At 46.5% G+C, this 22,272-nt stretch overlaps 1 protein-coding gene across 1 annotated transcript in view; it reads right to left on the bottom strand.

Annotated features, from left to right (window-relative positions):
• prom2 (prominin 2) overlaps positions 1-8,417 on the bottom strand; it is a 45,528-nt gene extending 37,111 nt beyond the window's left edge. The window contains exons 1-2 of the mRNA XM_033013713.1: positions 8,295-8,417; positions 3,057-3,309 (exon numbers count right to left, since the gene is read on the bottom strand). Of these exons, the coding sequence (XP_032869604.1) occupies positions 3,057-3,282 (226 nt within the window). The 5' untranslated portion in view covers positions 3,283-3,309; positions 8,295-8,417. The remainder of the gene's footprint in view (positions 1-3,056; positions 3,310-8,294) is intronic.
• Positions 8,418-22,272: the final 13,855 nt, after the last annotated feature.

Genomic DNA, 22,272 nt, shown 5'->3' with positions numbered 1-22,272 from the left:
GTAGAAACTGTTAAATGGCTCTGATGGACTCAACGCTCCCAATAGCAAAATGAGAGGCCACCTGTCGCAGGCACGGTGGTGCAGCGGGTAGAGCTGTTGCCTCACAGTGCCAGCGACCCGGGTTCGATCCTGACTAGGGGATGCTGTCTGTACGGAGTCTTACGGAGTCTCCCCGTGACTGCGTGGGTTTCCTCCAGGTGCTCCGGTTTCCTCCCACATTCCAAAGATGTACTGGTTTGTAGTTGAAATGGCTTCTGTACGTTGTCCGTGGCGAGTGGGATAGAACCAGTGTTTTGGTGATCGCTGGTCGGTGCGGACTCGGTGGGCCGAAGGGCCTGAATCCACGCTGGATCTCTGAACTAAACTAAACTAAAGTGCTGTGTCAGGTGTTGACCAGTGAACAAGGGGGTACCCTGCGTGGGGGAGAGGGGGGGGGGGGCACTGAGAAAGAAGGGGGGCTCGGTGCAGGGCAGGATGAAGGGGTGAGGACTTTGTGTAACTGTGTGTGGTGAATCATTTGTCTGTCTGTGTGCCAAAACAAAGACAATTATAGTATCATCATCACCTCTCGTATGAAAGAGATGATTGTGGATTAATTAAACAAGTTGTTGAGAGCGTGCCTGCTCGCTTGTTTTTATACTGAGCTGTTTTATGTTTTGATGGAACTGCAGAATACCAGGGGTTGTTAGGTGACAGGTAGGCATGTAAAAATAAATGAATTGCAGGAGGAACAAGGCTCCTGTTCTCTGCCTATATCACTATATTATTACTGGACTATATTTGTTATTCTTTTTTTTCTCTTCCCCCATTATATTCAATGTTTACATATTCACATATTCTGTTGTGATGCAGCCAGTAAGAATCTCATTGTCCCATCCAGGACATATGGCAACAAAACACTCTCGACTCTTGCTAATGTCTATATATCGTCTATATCAACGGGTAATAATAATAATAATGGATGGGATTTATATAGCGCCTTTCTAATACTCAAGGCGCTTTACATCGCATTATTCATTCACTCCTCAGTCACATTCGGTGGTGGTAAGCTACTTCTGTAGCCACAGCTGCCCTGGGGCAGACTGACGGAAGCGTGGCTGCCAATCTGCGCCTACGGCCCCTCCGACCACCACCAATCACTCACACACATTCACACACAGGCAAAGGTGGGTGAAGTGTCTTGCCCAAGTGATATAGTGATATAAGTGATATAGAAGAAGGGTCTCGACCCGAAACGTCACCCACTCCTTCTCTCCAGAGATGCTGCCTGTCCCGCTGAGTTTACCTGCTTTTTGCATCTATCCAGAAGAAGGGGTCACAGTTTAAGGATAAGGGGGAAATCATTTAGGACCGAGATGAGGAAAACATTTTTCACACGGAGAGTGGTGAATCTGTGGAATTCTCTGCCACAGAAGGTAGTTGAGGCCACACAGTTCATTGGCTATATTTAAGAGGGAGTTAGATGTGGCCCTTGTGGCTAAAGGGATCAGGGGGTATGGAGTTGGATAATCAGCCATGATCATATTGAATGGCGGTGCAGGCTCGAAGGGCCGAATGGCCTACTCCTGCACCTATTTTCTATGTTTCGATCTTCGGTTTAAACCAGCATCTGCAGTTCCTTCTTACACAATAGATGTGTGATTGGGTAACAAATACTAAACTAAGAACCAAACAGTCAAGTTGAAGGTGTTGGTGAATCAGAACACAAGAACTCAGTGGCATGAACAGACAAGTTGCTTCATCAGCCCAGCTGTCATTAAACCACCTGGAGTTTCCGGTCCACACCCTTCTTCACACTGGTTCGGGATAAGGGGAACGAGGGATATAGATGGTGATGTGGAGAGATAAAGAACAATGAATAAAAGATATGCAAAAATGTAACGATGAGATAAGGAACAGGCCATTGGTAGCTGTTTGCTGGGTGAGAACGAGAAGCTGGTGCAACTTGGGTGGGGGAGGGGTGGAGAGAGAGGGAATGCCGCGGCTACCTGAAGTTAGAGAAATCAATGTTCATACCACCTGCCCAAACATATTTCGCAACCAGCATCTGCAGTCTGAAGAAGGGTTTCGGCCCGAAACGTCGCCTATTTCCTTCGCTCCATAGATGCTGCTGCACCCGCTGAGTTTCTCCAGCATTTTTGTGTACCTTCTGCAGTTCCTTCGTTGTTTTGTTTAAGAATGAACTGCAGATGCTGGAAAAATCGTAGGTAGACAAAATGCTGGAGGAACTCAGCGGGTGAGGCAGCATAGAAACATAGACATAGAAACATAGAAAATAGGTGCAGGAGTAGGCCATTCAGCCCTTCGAGCCTGCACCGCCATTCAATATGATCATGGCTCATCATCCAACTCAGTATCCTGTACCTGCCTTCTCTTCATACCCCCTGATCCCTTTAGCCACAAGGGCCACATCTAACTCCCTCTTAAATATAGCCAATGAACTGGCCTCAACTACCTTCTGTGGCAGAGAATTCCACAGATTCACCACTCTCTGTGTGAAAAATGTTTTCCTCATCTCGGTCCTAAAGGATTTCCCCCTTATCCTTAAACTGTGACCCCTTGTTCTGGACTTCCCCAACATCGGGAACAATCTTCCTGCATCTAGCCTGTCCAACCCCTTAAGAATTTTGTAAGTTTCTATAAGATCCCCCCTCAATCTTCTAAATTCTAGCGAGTACAAGCCGAGTCTATCCAGTCTTTCTTCATATGAAAGTCCTGACATCCCAGGAATCAGTCTGGTGAACCTTCTCTGTACTCCCTCTATGGCAAGAATGTCTTACCTCAGATTAGGAGACCAAAACTGTACGCAATACTCCAGGTGTGGTCTCACCAAGACCCTGTACAACTGCAGTAGAACCTCCCTGCTCCTCTACTCAAATCCTTTTGCTATGAATGCTAACATACCATACCATTCAGGAACCGAAACGTCACCTATTTCTTCTCTCCATAGATGCTGCCTCACGCATTGAGTTCCTCCAGCATTATTGTCATTGCAGTTCCTTCCTACACTTTCCTCAACGCAGGCTAAATGAATTTCGGAGCGGGTCAAGTCTCACCTGTTGGGAAGTCATTGGGCTGCACAGCATCCAGGTACAGGTTGACCATGTTGTACAAGGGCTCGAGTGAACCAGCATCACCATCCAGCCTGCTGAAGTTATGCTGGGGCAGATCCTGGAACTGAAGGCCTTCTGCTGTACAATTCTGAGCCTCAATGGGGTGAGTGATGAGGACAATCCCAGCCAGGACAAGGAGGAAATCCATTCTTCCTATGCGCAGCTCCATGGGTTACTCTTCCCTTTCAGCTCGGACCTGCCATGGAACCAAATTCACATCAATCCCTCGCTCATCCCAACCACATAATGAGAAAGTGCCAAATATTCGTCCACGCCCCCAACCTCACCAGAGAGAAAAGACACAAAGTGCTGGAGGAACTCAGCAGGTCAGGCAGCATCTCGAGGAGGACATGGACAAACAAGACTCTTCTTCCAATCTGATGAGAAAATTCTTCACAAGACGTTCCTCATTTTGTTGTGAGTCCTGATCTTACCACAGAAACATAGACAATAGGTGCAGGAGTAGGCCATTCGGCCCTTCGAGCCAGCACCGCCATTCAATACGATCATGGCTGATCATCCACAATCAGTACCCCGTTCCTGCTTTCTCCCCCATATCCCTTGATTCCGTTAGCCCGAAGAGCTAAATCTAACTCTCTCTTGAAAACATCCAGTGAATCGGCCTCCACCGCCGTCTGTGGCAGAGAATTCCACAGATTCACAACTCTCTGGGTGAAGAAGTTTTTCCTCATCTCAGTCCTTCACTGAGCAAACCCCAGTCAATGACCTGGATCACTGTGAGAGCAGACTCATGACAAAGTAATTCGACAAGGACCTGTTGGTGTCACTTATCCCAAGCTCCCATTATTCATCCCTATCATGTAAGGTTTTTAAATCGGAACCAGTAGCAGCAACATCTCTTAGTGATCTTGCCAATTTTATTTTAAAATAGTGATACAGCGCGGAAACAGGCCCTTCGGCCCATCGAGTCCATGCTGACCAGTAATCCCCGCACATTAACACTATCCTACACACACTGGGGACAATTTACACTTACACCAAGTCAATTAACCTACAAACCTGCACGTCTCTGGAGTGTGGGAGGAAACCGAAGATCTCGGAGAAAACCCACGTTGTCACGGGGAGAACATAGAAACATAGAAACATAGACAATAGGTGCAGGAGTAGGCCATTCGGCCCTTCGAGCCTGCACCGCCATTCAATATGATCATGTCTGATCATCCAACTCAGTATCCTGTACCTGCCTTCTCTCCATACCCCCTGATCCCTTTAGCCACAAGGGCCACATCTAACTCCCTCTTAAATATAGTCAATGAACTGTGGCCTCAACTACCTTCTGTGGCAGAGAATTCCACAGATTCAACACTCTGTGTGAAAAAAGTTTCCCTCATCTCGGTCCTAAAAGATTTCCCCTTTATCCTTAAACTGTGACCCCTTGTTCTGGACTTCCCCAACATCGGGAACAATCTTCCTGCATCTAGCCTGTCCAACCCCTTAAGAATTTTGTAAGTTTCTATAAGATCCCCCCTCAATCTTCTAAATTCTAGCGAGTACAAGCCGAGTCTATCCAGTCTTTCTTCATATGAAAGTCCTGACATCCCAGGAATCAGTCTGGTGAACCTTCTCTGTACTCCCTCTATGGCAAGAATGTCTTTCGTCAGATTAGGAGACCAAAACTGTACGCAATACTCCAGGTGTGGTCTCACCAAGACCCTGTACAACTGCAGTAGAACCTCCCTGCTCCTATATTCAAATCCTTTTGCTATGAATGCTAACATACCATTCGCTTTCTTCACTGCCTGCTGCACCTGCATGCCTATTTACAAACGTGCAAACTCCGTACAGACAGCACCCGTAGTCGGGATGGAACCCGGGTCTCCGGTGCTGTGAGCATTGTAAGGCAGCAACTCTACCGCTGTGCCACCGTGGCCATCCTAATACTTGTCCTTGTTCATCCTGATGTACGTTAGTTCGACCCTTAACCTCTCTGTCCGCGGAGATACACACCCACCCAGAGCTCAGAGAAATAAATTCTAAAATTCGGCAACAATGACGCAAGAGGAAATGAGAGAGACATTCTTCATGCTTTGAACAATTTAGAATTTTGTAATCCACCAACAGATATGGGTATTGAGTAATGAGGAAGGGTTAGTTAGCAGTCTTGTGGTGCGTGGCCCCTTGGGCAAGAGTGACCATAATATGGTTGAGTTCTTCATTAGGATGGAGAGTGACATTGTTAATTCAGAAACAAGGGTCCTGAACTCAAAGAAAGGTAACTTTGGGGGTATGAGATGTGAATTGGCCAAGATAGACTGGCAATTAATTCTTAAAGGGTTGACGGTGGATATGCAATGGAAGGCATTTAAAGACCGCATGGATGAACTACAACAATTGTTCATCCCAGTTTGGCAAAAGAATAAATCAGGGAAGGTAGTGCATCCGTGGATAACAAGGGAAATCAGGGATAGTATCAAAACAAAAGATGAAGCGTACAAATTAGCCAGAAAAAGCAGCCTACCAGAGGACTGGGAGAAATTCAGAGTCCAGCATCTCCGGAGAGAAGGAATGGGTGACATTTTGGGGTCGAGACCCTTCTTCAGACTGAACCGAAACGTCACCCATTCCTTCTCTCCAGAGATGCCGAGTTACTCCAGCACTTTGTGTCTATCACAGGAGAAATTCCAATGGGAAATAAGGAAGAGGTAGAGAAGTCAACCGCAGTAAACAAGGAACTAAAATCAAAAGCATCGTTGAAAAAAAATCTGATTTAGGTAAATAATGGAAATTGAACAAGTTCTTGTGTATGTGTGCCTGAAAGGGATAAATATTTGTTACTAACCATACAATCAACTCCTTAAATACGGGCTATTATTTATTTACTGTCAAAACCTTCATTAGAGTTTCCGACACCAGCTTTCACATTATTTCCACAAAGGTTATGCTGAACAGGTTGTCACACAATTAAAAAATAAGGAGCATATTTGGAATGTAAAATAGGCAGGTCATGTTAACCAGAGGGTATAATCGAGATAGAGGCACAAAGGGATCTTTGAGCACAAATACATCACGGGATATGTAAGGAGGAACTGCAGATGCTGGTTAGAACCGAAGAAAGATACAAAGTGCTGGATTAACTCAGCGGGACAGGCAGCATCTCTGGAGAGAAGGAATGGTGACGGTTTGGGTCGAGACTGAGGGGTCTCAACCCAAAACATCACCTTTGCCTTTTCTCCAGAGATGCTGCCTGTCCCGCTGAGTTACTAAAGGCTGGGGCTCAGGTTAACAGGACCACAAACTAACACTGTGATATGTTGCTAGAATAATAGAATTGAAAACTAGAGCTGTACAGCATTGAAATAAAATCCTATTTTAACCCCATCACCCCACGTCATGCACCCCCTTGGAATGTGGGAGGGAACTGGAGCACCTGAGGTGGTCACAGGGAGAACATGCAAGCTCCACACAGACAGCACCCGAGGTCAGGACTGGACTGGCCAGCGGAGTTTAGTTTATTTTAGTTTAGGGATGCAGCGCGGAAACAGGCCCTTCGGCCCATCGGGTCCGCGCCGACCAGCGGTCCCCGCTATCCTACACATACTAGGGACAATTTTTACAAGCCAATGAACCTACATACCTCTACGCCTTATGAGGCAGCAGCCCTATTCACTGTAACAATGTTCCACCCTGATGAAGGGTTGTTATGTAAAACCTGTATCAGATCTTGCTTCAACCACACTTGGTTTATGGACAAACAGACCGTGCCTCCTTATCTCGCTTGCTCCTTCCTCTCATTTGTTTCCTCTGTGTAATGTGATCTGCCGATTTCCCCTTTCAAATCTGCTCTCTTAGTTTTAATCTTTTGTAACAATTGAAACAAACAAAGGTAGCAGGGTGGCACGGCGAGAGAGTTGCTGCCTTACAGCGCCGGAGACCCGGGTTCGATCCCGACTATGGGTGCTGGCTGTACGGAGTTTGCACGTTTTCTCCCCGTGACCGCGTGGGTTTTCTCCGGGCGCTCCGGTTTCCTCCCACTGTCCAAAGATGTGCAGGTTTTTTAGGGCAACTGGCTTGGTGTAAGTGGTGTGTGTAGGATAGTGTTAGTGTGCGGGGATCGATGGTCAGTGCGGACTCGCTGGGCCGAAGGGCCTGTTTCCGCGCTGTATCTCTAAACCAAACTAAAATAAACAAAGCCATGAAGGTACAAGGTGCGAGCTGACCACGGCTGCATTGAGGTTTGTGATGGTGAATATGTAATGGCTCATGTTAAAGAATTGAACAGATTGTGGGTGGCACATTGGGCCTCACCGCACTAGAGACACAAGTCTGATCCTGGCCTTGGGTGCTGTCTGTGTGGAGTTTGCGTGTTATCCTTGTGACCGCGTGGGTTTCATCTCACATCTCACACAGAGGAGGTAGTTGAGGCTGGGACTATCCCAATGTTTAAGAAGCAGTTAGACAGGGACATGGATAGGACAGGTTTGGAGGGGCATGGGCCAAGCGTGGGCAGGTGGGACTAGTGTAGGTGGCAGGCAAGGGGTTTTCCCAAAGTTGCCAGGCGTTTCAGAAACAGCTTCTTCATTTAAATGGAGAGAAGGAATGGGTGATGTTTGGGGTCGAGGCCCTTCTTCTCATCAGACGTCGCCCATTCCTTCTCTCCAGTGATGCTGCCTGTCCCGCTGAACATTTCGTGTCTATCTTCAAAATGAACCAGCATCTGCAGTCCTTTCCTACACATTCTTCATTTAAATGGCAGTCAGTGAGTCTCTGGGTCTTGGTCCCTCACGGAGGGGCTGAGATGAAGAGTGTTTGCGGGCAAGAAGGCCAGAGAGGTCTTTCTCAACGATAGATTGGAGTGACCTTAGACAAGACCCTACATCCCACCAACCGCGCCCAGCACCCAAAACCCTGCATCACCCCCCCTTTTGTTTAAATTCTTCCCGCAGTCGGAGGCTTGAGTGAAGGGTAAATGCCAGCAGGGAGAGTTTGGGCCGAATGGACTGCATATGAGGATAGAATAACAAATGTAATATTCCTATTGATTTACGCTGCAGAATCCAGAAAGCCTGTGAATGTACAGTTTAGCAACACGGTGTGATCTAGCACACCACACCCTTAACGTCCCAAACACAGGGCTGAGGACAAAACGCTGACCTCAGCTACATTTAGTAATCAGAGCAGCATTAGCAATGCAGAGTTGTATTAAAGGTGAGCGCAGCTTACCTGGTTGAAGTTCTGAGGCCCTCGATCCACAGTCTGGCCGTTCTCCCCGGACTTCTGTTAAAATGACTTCTTGGCTCGAAAAGGAGTTGAGAAAGACTGATGCGGGGAGGGGGGGGGGGGGGGGGGGGGGGGGGGGGGGAACCTGTCCAACAGGTTCACGTTGTGTTTCAAGGTGGAGCAAGTTCTGATGGAAATAAACTTCGCCAAGAAAAGTTTTAACAAGGATGCCGTCACTAGTTCCATCAACATTACTGTCTGATAGGGTGTGGTCTGATCTTTCTTCGTTAATTTCTCCTGCCGCTCACTCAGTAACCATTCTTCCCTGTTTGTTTGTAACTTGTTCAGCTGCATGGCTTCAGGCACTAATGCAAATCTTAAAACATTATATAATCAGTAACCCTTGGACAGCCAATTCAGACTAGGCCCGCTGAAACAGAATTCAAATTCGGCGATTTCCCAGTCAAATCGCAATTTGGAATTAGGCCGTTCAGCCCCTTGAGTCTGTGCTAGCATTCAATACAATCAAGGTTGATCTGTGATCCCAACTCCTTAAGACCTGAAACAGTCCCCTGTTTGGCATGGAGAATGTGAACCCTCACAGTCAGGTTAGAGGACAATAGTTGCAGGAGTAGAGGCCATTCGGCCCTTCGAGCCAGCACCGCCATTCAATATGATCATGTCTGATCATCCACCATCAGTACCCCGTTCCTGCTTTCTCCCCCATATCCCTTGATTCCGTTAGCCCCAAGAACTAAATCTAACTCTTTCTTGAAAACATCCAGTGAATTGGCCTCCACTGCCTTCTGTGGCAGAGAATTCCACAGATTCACAACTCTCTGGGTGAAAAAGTTTTTCCTCATCTCAATCCTAAAGGCGGTGCAGGCTCGAAGGGCCGAATGGCCTACTCCTGCACCTAATTTCTATGTTTCTATGTTTCTAAATGGCCGACCCCTTTATCCTTAAACTGTGGCCCCTGGTTCTGGACTCCCCCAACATGGGGAACATTTTTCCTGCATCTAGCCTGTCCAATCCCTTAAGAATTTTATATGTTTAATGAGAATTCAAGTGGAGTAAAAAATGGGACTAGTGTAGATTAGTGCTTGATGTCTACTATGTTCTGTTGTGCTGAAGCAAAGCAAGAATTTCATTTTCCTATCAGGGACACATGACAATAAACTCACTTGAACACTTGAACTTGATAGTCAGCATGGACTCGATGGGCTGAAGGGCCTGTTTCTGTGCTCTGTCACTCTGTGACCCCCAATATCTTGAAAAATCAGCCTTCAATCTAACTTCCCCGAACAACAAGAGCAGTTTGTGTAACCTTTGTCACAATTTAATAGACTACAAATATCACGCATGAAATTCCAGCCTGCATTCCCTGCAAGGTTAACAGATCCTCCCCCAGGAACGGAGACAGCGCTGAGAGTTCTCCACTTGTTATTTAGACACAGAAACACAGAAACATAGAAAATAGCTGCAGGAGGAGGCCATTCGGCCCTTCGAGCCAGCACCAACATTCAATATGATCACGGCTGATCATCCACAATCAGTACCCCATTCCTGCCTTCACCCCATATCCCTTGATTCCTTTAAATCTAACTCTCGCTTGAATACATCAGGGCTTTGCACAAACATTCACCCACACCACCACTCCCCTTAACAAACCCTGAGTGCTCAGGATACGAGGGCCAGAGTTCCATCCTCCTCCGGATTATCTTGCAGCTTCATCATACTACACTAGGCTGGGAAGTACCATTCAAGAGGCATTTAGTCAGACGCATGTACAGGGGATAATAGACAGAGAAGGAGAAGAGACTTGGCTCGAAACGTCACCATTCCTTCTCTCCAGAGATACTGTCTGACCCGCTGAGTTACTCCAGCTTTTTGTGTCAATCTTCGGAGAATAGAGAGGGCAGATATGCAGACTAAATAGTATGCAGAGATATTATGGGCCGAAGGGCCTGTCTCTGTGCCGTAGGGATCTACAGATTCTCCTCAGGTAATGAACACCTAACTTATACAAACAGACACAGAGTGCTGGAGTAACTCAGCGGGTCAGGCAGCATCTGTGGAGAACATGGATAGGTGACGTTTCACAGAGTGCTGGAGTAACTCAGCGGGTCAGGCAGCATCTGTGGAGAACATGGATAGGTGACGTTTCACAGAGTGCTGAGAAACTCAGCGGGTGCAGCAGCATCTATGGAGCTAAGGAAATAGGCAACGTTTCGGGCCGAACCCCTTCCGGGTTTCGGCCCGAAACGTTGCCTATTTCCAGAAGGGTTTTGGCCCGAAACGTTGCCTATTTCCTTAGCTCCATAGATGCTGCTGCACCATAACTCAGCGGGTCAGGCAGCATCTGTGGAGAACATGGATAGGTGACGTTTCACAGAGTGCTGGAGTAACTCAGTGGGTCAGGCAGCATCTGTGGAGAACATGGATAGGTGACGTTTCCTTCCTTGGACCTATCTTAATCATGGACTCAGAATAGACACAGAACGCTTCATGGATTGACGCATACAAACAGGACTGAAAGGAGAATGTATTTATATTTCTGCAGAATCCTTCACGGCCACTGTGAAGGTGGGAATGCCGGGTATGTCGGGAAGTTCAGCAGAGAGCTGCAGGTCTGAGAAACCACGAGAGAAAACTGAAGACCTTCTGTGGTCAGAGTTGTAACGCAGTGGCAACTGGCAACATTCACTGTTTGTAACGTTGAACAAGGGATAAACACTAGAGGCATAAAGCATGGATCATAAGTGATAGGAGCAAGATTAGAACAAACATTTTAATTTTATAACGAGGGGTAGACTGTCTCCTTCAATGTAGTGAACCATGAATAAGTACATGTTCCAACCTGCATTATCGGGTCATTTATGTGTGTGGGTATTTAGTGCCGACTGGCATCTATCCACACTTCAAGTGTACTAAAGTACACGGATTATCTAGAGACTCGTGTGCAATGTAAAAGTACATGGAACGTGTGGACCGGATTATAAATAAGTCTCTCCTTGGTTTGACATCACAGACAGAAGATGCCTCTGGCAAGGTAGAGTGACTCAGCATCAAAGATCAGTAGAAATCCTTGTCACTCTTGTCAACGTGTCCTGGTTTTCTACCGATACTCAGACGTCTGCTTTGCGCAATGAAACTCTGCTGTTGCTCAGGGCTGGAGAGGTTTGCATGCCAACCAGAACAATAAACATTTGTACATTTCGTTCACTGTCAGAAGTTGAAACTACATTCTCTAAAGTAACTTTTTTTCTGGCTTCATCCCCCTTGTGATGAATTGGTGAATCGAAGGTCGACAGTACTCGCTGGAATTTAGAAGATTGAGGGGGGATCTCATAGAAACTTACAATATTCTTAAGGGGTTGGACAGGCTAGATGCAGGAAGATTGTTCCCGATGTTGGGGAAGTCTAGAACTAGGGGTCACACAGTTTAAGGATAAGGGGGAAGTCTTTTAGGGCCGAGATGAGAAAATCATTGTTCACACAGAGAGTGGTGAATCTGTGGAATTCTCTGCCACAGAAGGTAGTTGAGGCCACAGTTCATTGGCTATATTTAAGAGGGAGTTAGATGTGGCCCTTGTGGCTAAAGGGATCAGGGGGTATGGAGAGAAGGCAGGTACAGGATACCGAGTTGGATGATCATATTGAATGGCGGTGCAGGCTCGAAGGGCCGAATGGCCTACTCCTGCACCTATTTTCTATGTTTCTATGTTTCTATGACAGACAAAAATGCTGGAGAAACTCAGCGGGTGAGGCAGCATCTATGGAGCGAAGGAAATAGGTGACGTTTCATTGTGATCATGGCTGATCATCCCCAATCAGTACCCCATTCCTGCCTTCTCCCCATATCCCCTTGACTCCACTATCTATAAGAGCTCTATCTAACTCTCTCTTGAAAGAATCCAGTGAATCGGCCTCCACTGTGGCAGAGAATTCCACAGATTCACAACTCTCTGGGTGAGGATTCTTGCCGACGATCCTGATGTTGTCCAGCTGTGGTTTGTCGCAATTCCCCATCGCAGTCTGTAGGGAGCTGCACTGGGACACAATTCCCACCGTTGCAGTCATCAGGATGAACAGGCTGTTCATAAACTGTCCCTAGTCGACTCACAGCGGGGTAGAATCCAGAGGGAGTTCCTGGGGAGAATGAAATGGGATTAGTAGCAGGTTTGGTGCAAATCAGTGCTTGGTGGCCAGCAGGGACCCGATGGGCCGAAGGGCCTGTTTTTGTGCTGCATGGCTCAATGATTCTGCCACCTGAGATATTATTTCGGAAGTTGAACTAAATAAATGCCCCAAAAGAGAGTAGGTGATTTCCGATGGGATTTTAATCAAATTTAAACAAAGGAATGTGGAGGCACTGAGCTGGCAGCTGCACAAATTCCTTACTCAAATACAAATTACAGGGTAAATCGCAAAGTGTTGGTGGAACTCAGCGGGTTGGGCAGCATCTGGGGAGAGAATGGATAGGCAACATTTTGACTCAAGACCCTTCATGAAGGGACCTGACCCCAATCGCCATCAGTCGATCCCTTCCCCAGATGCCTCCTGACCCGCTGACTTCCACACCAGCATCTGTGGGCTATTGTGTCCCAGAATTAAAGAGTGATACAAATTCTAACAGCAAGGATCAAAACGTGTCAATATTTCAATAAATGGTCCATATCATTATATTGGGAATTCTGAGTCACAAACAGAAACAGGAACTTGCCCCATTTGCACAAGACCCACCTGCCTGAGTTTGGCCCATATCCCTCTTAACCTGTCCTATCTATGTACTTGTCTAAATGTTTCTTAATTGTTGGGATAGTCCCTGCCTCAACTACTTCCTCTGGCAGCTCGTTCTAGCCACCCAAGTTCAAGTGAGTTTATTGTCATGTGTCCCTGTATAGGACAATGAAATTCTTGCTTTGCTTCAGCACACAGAACATAGTAGGCATTGACTACAAAACAGATCAGTGTGTCCATATACCATGATATAAATATACACACACACATGAATAAATAAACTGATAAAGACAAATAACAGATAATGGGTTATTAATAATCAGAGTTTTGTCCGAGCCAGGTTTAATAGCCTGATGGCTGTGGGGAAGTAGCTATTCCTGAACCTGGTTGTTGCAGTCTTCAGGCTCCTGTACCCACCTGCCTTTGTGTAAAAAAGTTTCCCCTCAGTATATCCAACTAAATCTTTCCCCCCATCACCTTAAACCTATGTCCTCTGGTTCTCGATTCCCCTACTCTGGGCAAGAGACTCTGTGCATCTACCCGATCTACTCCTCTCATGATTTTATACACCTCTATAAGATCACCTCTCATCCTCCTGCGCTCCAAGGAATAGAGTCCCAGCCTGCTCAACCTCTCCCTGTAGTTCAGGCCATCGAGTCCTGGCAACATCCTCGTAAATCTCCACGCCCTTTCAAGCTTGACAACATCTTTCCTAGCACATGGTGACCAAAACTGAACACAACAGTCTAAATGTGGCCACATTGGTCTCACCAACATCTTCTATAACTGCAACATGACCTCCCAACGTCTATACTCAATACACTTACTGATGAAGGCCAATGTGCCAAAGCCGTTTTGACCGCCCTACCTACCTGTAACGCCACCTCCAAGGAACTATATACCTGCACTAAAGAAGGGTCTCGACCAGAAACATCACCCATCCCTTCTCTCCAGAGATGCTGCCTGTCCCGCTGAGTTTCTCCAGCATCTTGTGTCTATCTACCATTCACTGTTTAGAACTTTAAATCCTGCTCTTTTTAGACTTTCCAAAATGCAACACGTAACTCTTCCCAGTATTAAATTCCTTCAACCATTCCCAACCAACCGAGATCCTGCTGCAATTTTTACAATACCACCCACTTTAGACAGACACAAAAAGCTGGAGTAACTCAGCGGGTCAGGCAGCATCTCTGGAGAAAAAGAACAGGTGACGTCTCGGCCCCGATTCCTTCTGGGTTTTTCTCGCCTCCAGTTTATTTCCTGCCACACCCCCTCCCCCCACCTCGACTTTCCGTCTGAAGAAGAGTTCTGACCTGAAACGTCACCTATTCTTTTTCTCCAGAGATGCTGCCTGACCTGTTGAGTTACACCACCCACTTTAGCGTCATCTGCAAACTTGCTAATCATACATAGAAACATGTAACATAGACAATAGGTGCAGGAGGAGGTCATTTGGCCCTTCGAGCCAGCACCGCCATTCATTGTGGTCATGGCTGATCATCCACAATCAGTAACCCGTGCCTGCCTTCTCCCCATATCCCTTGATTCCACTAGCCCCGAGAGCTCTATCTAACTCTCTCTTAAATCCATCCAGTGACTTGGCCTCCACTGCCTTGTGTGGCAGGGAATTCCACAAATTCACAACTCTCTGGGTGAAAAAGGTTTTTCTCATCTCAGTTTTAAATGGCCTCCCCTTTAATCTTAGACTGTGGCCCCTGGTTCTGGACTCGCCCAACATTGGGAACATTTTTCCTGCATCTAGCTTGTCCAGTCCTTTTATAATTTTATATGTTTCTATAAGATGCCCTCTCATCCTTCTAAATTCCAGTGAATACAAGCCCAGTCTTTCCAATCTTTCCTCATATGACAGTCCTGCCATCCCGGGGATTAACCTCGTGAACCTATGCTGCACTGCCACAATAGCTAGGATGTCCTTCCTCAAATTAGGAGACCAGTGCTTATTCATCCAAATCATGGATGTAGCTGACAAACAGCAATGGGCCCAGCACTGAACCCTGAGAAACACCATGACACAGACCCCTAGTCTCCATCCATCCACCTCTGCATTCTTCCATGAAGCCAATTTATATTTATTCAGCTAAATCTCCTTGGATCCCGTGCAATCTAACCTTCCAGAGCAGCCTACCATGTTTATAATAGTCTCTTAATACTATTGCACTTCATCTGTTTATTTATTGTGTACATATGGTCTATGGTCAATAGACACATTGAACCTTTATCTGCCGTTGTGTATTATGTTTACATATTGTGTTGTGCTGCAGCAAGCAAGAATTTAATTGTCCTGTCTGGAACACATGACAATAAAACTATCTTGACTCTTGGAACTTTGCCAAATGCCTTGCGGCAATCTATGTATACAACGTCTACAGCTCTGCCCTCATTGTGTACAGTTTTGGTCTCCTAATTTGAGGAAGGACATCCTTGTGATTGAGGCAGTGCAGCGTAGGTTCACGAGATTGATCCCTGGGATGGTGGCATTGTCATATGAGGAAAGATTGAAAAGACTAGGCTTGTATTCACTGGAGTTTAGAAGGATGAGGGGAAGGGAGGAGGGTCTTATAGAGACATTTAAAATTATAAAAGGAAGCTAGATGCAGGAAAAATGTTCCCAATGTTGGGCAAGTCCTGAACCAGGGGCCACAGTCTCAGAATAAAGGGGAGGTCATTTAAGACTAGGGTGAGAAAATACTTTTTCACCCAGAGAGTTGTGAATTTGTGGAATTCTCGGCCACAGAGGGCAGTGGAGGCCAAATCACTGGATGGATTTAAGAGGGAGTTAGGTACTCTAGGGGCTAGTGGAATCAAGGGATATGGGGAGAAGGCAGGCACGGGTTATTGATTGGGGACGATCAGCCATGATCACAATGAATGGTGGTGCTGTATCGAAGGGCTGAATGGCCTCCGCCTGCTCCTATTTTGTCTGTTTCCATATTAACATTTTTGGTCAGAGTTTAAATATATCTCAAATCACGTAATGGGTATAAACTGCGGAAAACCTGACCTCACCCTAACCTCTTTGTTTCTGCCACCCTCCCTCCACCATCCCCCCTCCCTCCCTCCACCCTCCCTCCTCCCTCCCTCCACCCTCCCTCCCTCCTCCCTCCACCCTCCCTCCTCCCTCCTCTCTCACCAAATTAAAGCAAACTTGTTTTCTCACATTCCCAGCTCTGGTAAAGGGCACCCAACATTGAAATGCTGTTTGTTTCTGACCACAGGCGCTGAGAGTTTCAGGCAATTGCTCTTTATATTTCAGATTAACCATTTTTAAGTTTTTCCTCAGTTTGCTTTGCCTTGAAAGGAGTATTTCTGTCTTCCTTCTGATGGTCGTGCATTTCTGTTTGCGATCATTGTGAACCGAGGCCACACATGTTTTAGAATGTAGAAACAAGGAACTGCAGATGCTGGCTTGCACAAACGGACACAGAGTGCTGGAGTAACTCAGCGGGTCAGGCAGCATCTGTGGAGAACATGGATAGGTGACGTTTCACAGAGTGCTGGAGTAACTCAGCGGGTCAGGCAGCATCTGTGGAGAACATGGATAGGTGACGTTTCACAGAGTGCTGGAGTAACTCAGTGGGTCAGGCAGCATCTGTGGAGAACATGGATAGGTGACGTTTCACAGAGTGCTGGAGTAACTCAGCGGGTCAGGCAGCATCTATGGAGCTAAGGAAATAGGCAACGTTTCGGGCCGAACCCCTTCCGGGTTTTGGCCCGAAACGTTGCCTATTTCCAGAAGGATTTCGGCCCGAAACGTTGCCTATTTCCTTCGCTCCATAGATGTTGCTGCACCATAACTCAGCGGGTCAGGCAGCATCTGTGGAGAACATGGATAGGTGACGTTTCACAGAGTGCTGGAGTAACTCAGCGGGTCAGGCAGCATCTGTGGAGAACATGGATAGGTGACGTGTTGGTTTGGGACCCTTCTTCATACTGATTGTAGGGAAACAAAGCTGGAAGAGAGGAGAGGCAGGACAAAGTGGGGCAGGTACCAGGTGGACACAGGTGAGGGGGAGGTTTGATAGGCAGATTGTTGGAACAGAAAAGGCCTGAGAGTAAAGCAGAAGGTATGAGACAGTCCATCTTCCAGTATGAGACTGCCCAGTCCATCATCCAGACTTTGACACAACCCCTCCCCACCCCGACATCAGTCTGAGGAAGGGTCTCGACCGAATGTTCCATCGCTCCATAGATGCTGCCCCACCCGCTGAGTTTCACCTGCTTTTTTGCCGACCTACCATTCCTTCAATGTTCAGTTTTTAACACTTGTTCATTTTTTGGGGGTCTGATTGTCACTGGCATCTCTATTTGTCTCTGTCACTTCATCCCTAACTGGTCTAAGTGGATTAATGTATGATGAATGTACACAAAATTGCTGGGGAAACTCAGCGGGTGCAGCAGCATCTATGGAGCACCATCTCCTCAATGTATGATGAATGTTTGACGGCGCTGGTCCTGTACTCACTGGAGTTTAGAAGGATGAGGGGGGGGGGGGACCTGATTGAAACTTACCGAATAGTGAAGGGCCTGGATAGAGTGGATGTGGAGAGGATGTTTCCACTAGTGGGAGAGTCTAGGATCAGAAGGCACAGCCTCAGAATAAAAGGATGGAGATGAGGAGGAATTCCTTTGGTCAGAGGGTGGTGAATCTGTGGAATTCATTGCCAAGTCATGCCTCAGCCATGCCTGCACTCTCCCCCACAATACAAGAACACCTGAACCTTTAACAGGCAGACAGTATCTGGTTCATGTAACATTGAGTTTGTGGGGTTGCACTGCCACTCTGTGGCGAGGGCTGGAATTACCAGAACTCAGCGGGTGAGGCAGCATCTATGGAGAGAAGGAATAGGCGACGTTTCGGCTCGAGACCCTTCTTCGGACTGTACACAGTGAACTTTCGGTGGATACAAATTGCTGGAGTAACTCAGAGGGACAGGCAGTTGTAAACGCTGCCCAGTCCATCATCGGCTCTGACCTCCCCACCATCGAGGGGATCTTATCGCAGTCGCTGCCTCAAAAAGGCTGGCAGCATCATCAAGGACCCACACCATCCTGGCCACACACTCATCTCCCCGCTACCTTCATGTAGAAGGTACAGGAGCTTGAAATCTGCAACATCCAGGTTCTTAAACACAACTTCAAACAAACTATGAACTATAACAGCCTATTGCACTTTATCTGTTCATTTATGTGTGTGTATATATATTCTATGATATATGGTCACACTGATCTGATCTGTATTTATGCCTAAATATCCTGTTGTGCTGCAGCAAGCAAGAATGTCATTGTCCTATCTGGGTCCCATGACAATAAACTCTCTTGAATCTTATAGAAACGTACAAAATTCTTAAGGGGTTGGACAGGCTAGATGCAGGAAGATTGTTCCCGATGTTGGGGAAGTCCAGGACAAGGGGTCACAGCTTAAGGATAAGGGGGAAATCCTTTAGGACCGAGATGAGAAGAAACTTTTTCACACAGAGAGTGGTGAATCTCTGGAACCCTCTGCCACAGAGGGTAGTTGAGGCCAGTTCATTGGCTATATTTAAGAGGGAGTTAGATGTGGCCCTTGTGGCTAAAGGGATCAGGGGATATGGAGAGAAGGCAGGGATGGGATACTGAGTTGGATGATCAGCCATGATCATATTGAATGGCGGTGCAGGCTCGAAGGGCCGAATGGCCTACTCCTGCACCTATTTTCTATGTATCTATGTATCTTGACTTGACTCATCTGTGGAGAACATGGATTGGGGACGTACGGGGCAGGAACCTTCTTCAGACTAGCATCTGCAGTTCCTTGTTTCTACGTAAGATTGCACACTCTGGTTTACTCTCCAGTGATGCCCAATAGGAGATGAAGCAATATTAAAGCAAATAGTACAATGATCTTCATCATAACGAGAATGGAACACAAAGGGAAGTTTTGTTGAGATGTTACGAGGCTTAGAGACTAAGCTATAACTTTGGTCTCCATAAAGGAGTTAAACTTACCTGGGTGTATTTGTAGAACCAACTCATCAGATCGTTGTTGGGATGTAAACGTTGTCTTAGGCGGGGACCAAGGAGCTTTAACCTCTGTAGTTTGGTGTTTAGAAGCTCGAGATACGACTTCACCAAGGTGTACATGCTGAGCGGAGACATGATCGACATTTACAAAGTATTTCCACTCAATGGAGATCCAGGGGAGGGCACAGTCTCAAGGTGAGGAGTTGGCCATTTGGGATCAAGGTGTTTTTTAAGCATTGTTGCAAATCTCTCGACTTCTTCACCCGAGAGAGGAGCAGATGCTCAGTCACGGACCTGGCATTGACGATAGACACAAAGTGCTGGAGTAACTCAACGGGACATACAGGCAGCATCTGTGGAGAGAAGGAATGGGTGACGCTTTGGGTCTTCACACTGAGGAATATTAGTGGCTCCATCTCTTGGACTATCCCGTTGTGTCCATCTCGTTATTATAAATGGCATTGTGGCAGTCGAGAAGCACAACAAAATGCAACCAGGGCTGGCTCTGACTTTGGGACAGATCTGAACACAAAAGTGGATCACACACACTAAAGGAGGGAGCCGCGAAAGCCGAAAGAGACATTAGAAGCAAAGAGAATAAAGAATTGTCAGAGACATGTAGCTGAGAAAGGTTTTTATTTCAAATAGCTTAACAATTGTTAATGGAACAAAACAATAAGTCAATGTTCTAGTCTGTAGGGATCTGGTATAAAAACGTGTAATACTTCTGTACATGTTCAGAAACGTAAAAGTGGGCTCATTGTTACTTCATCTCATGCCCAGCATAAAAACAACACTGCTGGAGCTTCCAGGTCAAAGTCACACACGATTTCACTGTCTACTGAAGAGTGCTGGTTATGGAACAAACTAAACAGGACAGCGTGGGGAAGACCAAAAGAGTTCCTTTAATCCTAGATTTCATTATCACAATGTGTCCATTTCATCAGAACCTTACCTCAAGTGACAGTGGGGCACCACTGTCGATGGCACAGCAGCCTCAGTTCACAGTGGAAGACCCCGTAACATTTTAGCATAAGTAATGTCCAAAGCAACATACCGACCCCCCCTCCCTCCCCCACTTTCTCCAGGGGGTTAATAGGGACCAAGAACAAAGTACAACTGTTGCCCAAACCCGCCAGCCTATCACCCTGAATGATTCCTGCAATACCGCTCTATCCAGGCATCCACCATCCTACAGGACACTTGACACTCTCTGTTCCACACTGAGAGTGGTGAGTCTGTGGAATTCTCACAGAGAGTGGTGAGTCTGTGGAATTCTCACAGAGAGTGGTGAGTCTGTGGAATTCTCACAGAGAGTGGTGAGTCTGTGGAATTCTCACAGAGAGTGGTGAGTCTGCGGAATTCTCACAGAGAGTGGTGAGTCTGTGGAATTCTCACAGAGAGTGGTGAGTCTGTGGAATTCTCAGAGAGTGGTGAGTCTGTGGAATTCTCACAGAGAGTGGTGAGTCTGTGGAATTCTCACAGAGAGTGGTGAGTCTGTGGAATTCTCACAGAGAGTGGTGAGTCTGTGGAATTCTCACAGAGAGTGGTGAGTCTGTGGAATTCTCTGCCTCAGAGGGCGGTGGAGGCAGGTTCTCTGGATGCTTTCAAGAGAGAGCTAGATAGGGCTGTTAAAGATAGCGGAGTCAGGGGATATGGGGAGAAGGCAGGAACGGGGTACTGATTGGGGATGATCAGCCATGATCACATTGAATGGCGGTGCTGGCTCGAAGGGCCGAATGGCCTACTCCAGCACCTATTGTCTATCTAGTATCTATTGAAAACAATTACCCCAGTGCAATGGACAGGATTCGGTGAGGGCAACGAACATCAAAAGGTCCAGAGTTACAAGTTACCGAACATCTCATCAGGGAACTGTTTAGTAAACGGCACCAGTGATCTCGTGTGAGATTCACAAGTAAATGTTTGAGTTTCATGCTTAGGGAAAGAATCATTGGTTGAACAATAGTTAATAACCAGGAGTTTATTAAATGATTCAGTGCAATGATATTATAATGGCCAAAGATGGTAAACTTGGGATGAGAGTCAGCTGGTGACCAGACCTTTATCACATACATGCTACATAAACGCCAGGTCAAAGAAAATAAATGAACTTCAATTTTATACTAAGGTAGACAAACATGCTGGAGAAACTCAGTATCTATGTAGTCTCGACACGAAACGTCGCCTATTCCATCGCTCCATAGATGCTGCCTCACCCGCTGAGTTTCTCCAGCATGTTTGTCTAGCGTAAATAAAATAACCATTCCTGACGGGCGCAAGATGCAATATTTACACAGAGGAGAAAGGGAAGTTTAGGTCATTCAGAATGCTGGCACAGCAGAGCGTGCAGTTGTTCAGAGCACTCTGTTCTCCCTTGCTGACTTCACCATATAAATGTGGACAGACCCAATTCATTGCTCTGCTTTCTAAAGACGGTGTGTGGGACGGTGAACCCTGCAGGACTGGACAGCTTTTAGCTGGCTGTCTGACTGATTAAAGGCTGCAATTCAGAAAACAAATCTCGGACCTCAAGACACAGAAGAGTATAAACTAGACAACTTTGTTTTCTAACGGTTCCTTCCCAACATCTAAAAAGCTATATGCCAGAGAGAGGAATGAGCAGTACTATTTATTCTTCACTGGGAGAAATTCTCTCAGCTCTTTCCATTGGATCTCAATAACAGGGTAACGATCTGAACCAACACATGATGACTTGGGATAAAGCTACAGACACACTGAAGATAATTCAATACACTGAATATCCCAGACACACAAGATGCGTCTCTCACTGTGGATATAGGTGCGTCAGTCTGACTGGCCGCGTGCAACTGTTGCACATCAGGATGCATTTATTGGGCATCAAGAATGACATGCATGGTAGTGGACATGTCAGAGCAGTGACCTGGAAGTCCATCTGAAGCTGACAATAACATATTTACATACGGGAGACAAATCTGATCCCCAAAAAACTATAAAGACAAAGCACAAATTATTAACAGGTTATAAAAGGGAATAGCTGATGCTGGGATCTGCCCTGCTACCACCCAACCAACTGTAACCTGTCTCACAAGGACACAAGCTTCAGTAACAAGTTCAAGTGTGAGATGTGCAGAAGACTTGAAATGACCTCCCTGGTGTCACACCAGCCGGCGATCGAGGTGCACAGCTGCCCCAAATAAAAAAAACATTTGACATCCTTGAATAGCTATTTTTC

This window comes from Amblyraja radiata, chromosome 39, assembly GCF_010909765.2.
Source record: "Amblyraja radiata isolate CabotCenter1 chromosome 39, sAmbRad1.1.pri, whole genome shotgun sequence".
Classification (NCBI taxonomy): Eukaryota; Metazoa; Chordata; class Chondrichthyes; order Rajiformes; family Rajidae; genus Amblyraja; species Amblyraja radiata.
The sequence above is the reverse complement of the archived record's forward strand: the minus strand, read 5'-3'. Positions and strand labels throughout refer to the sequence as shown.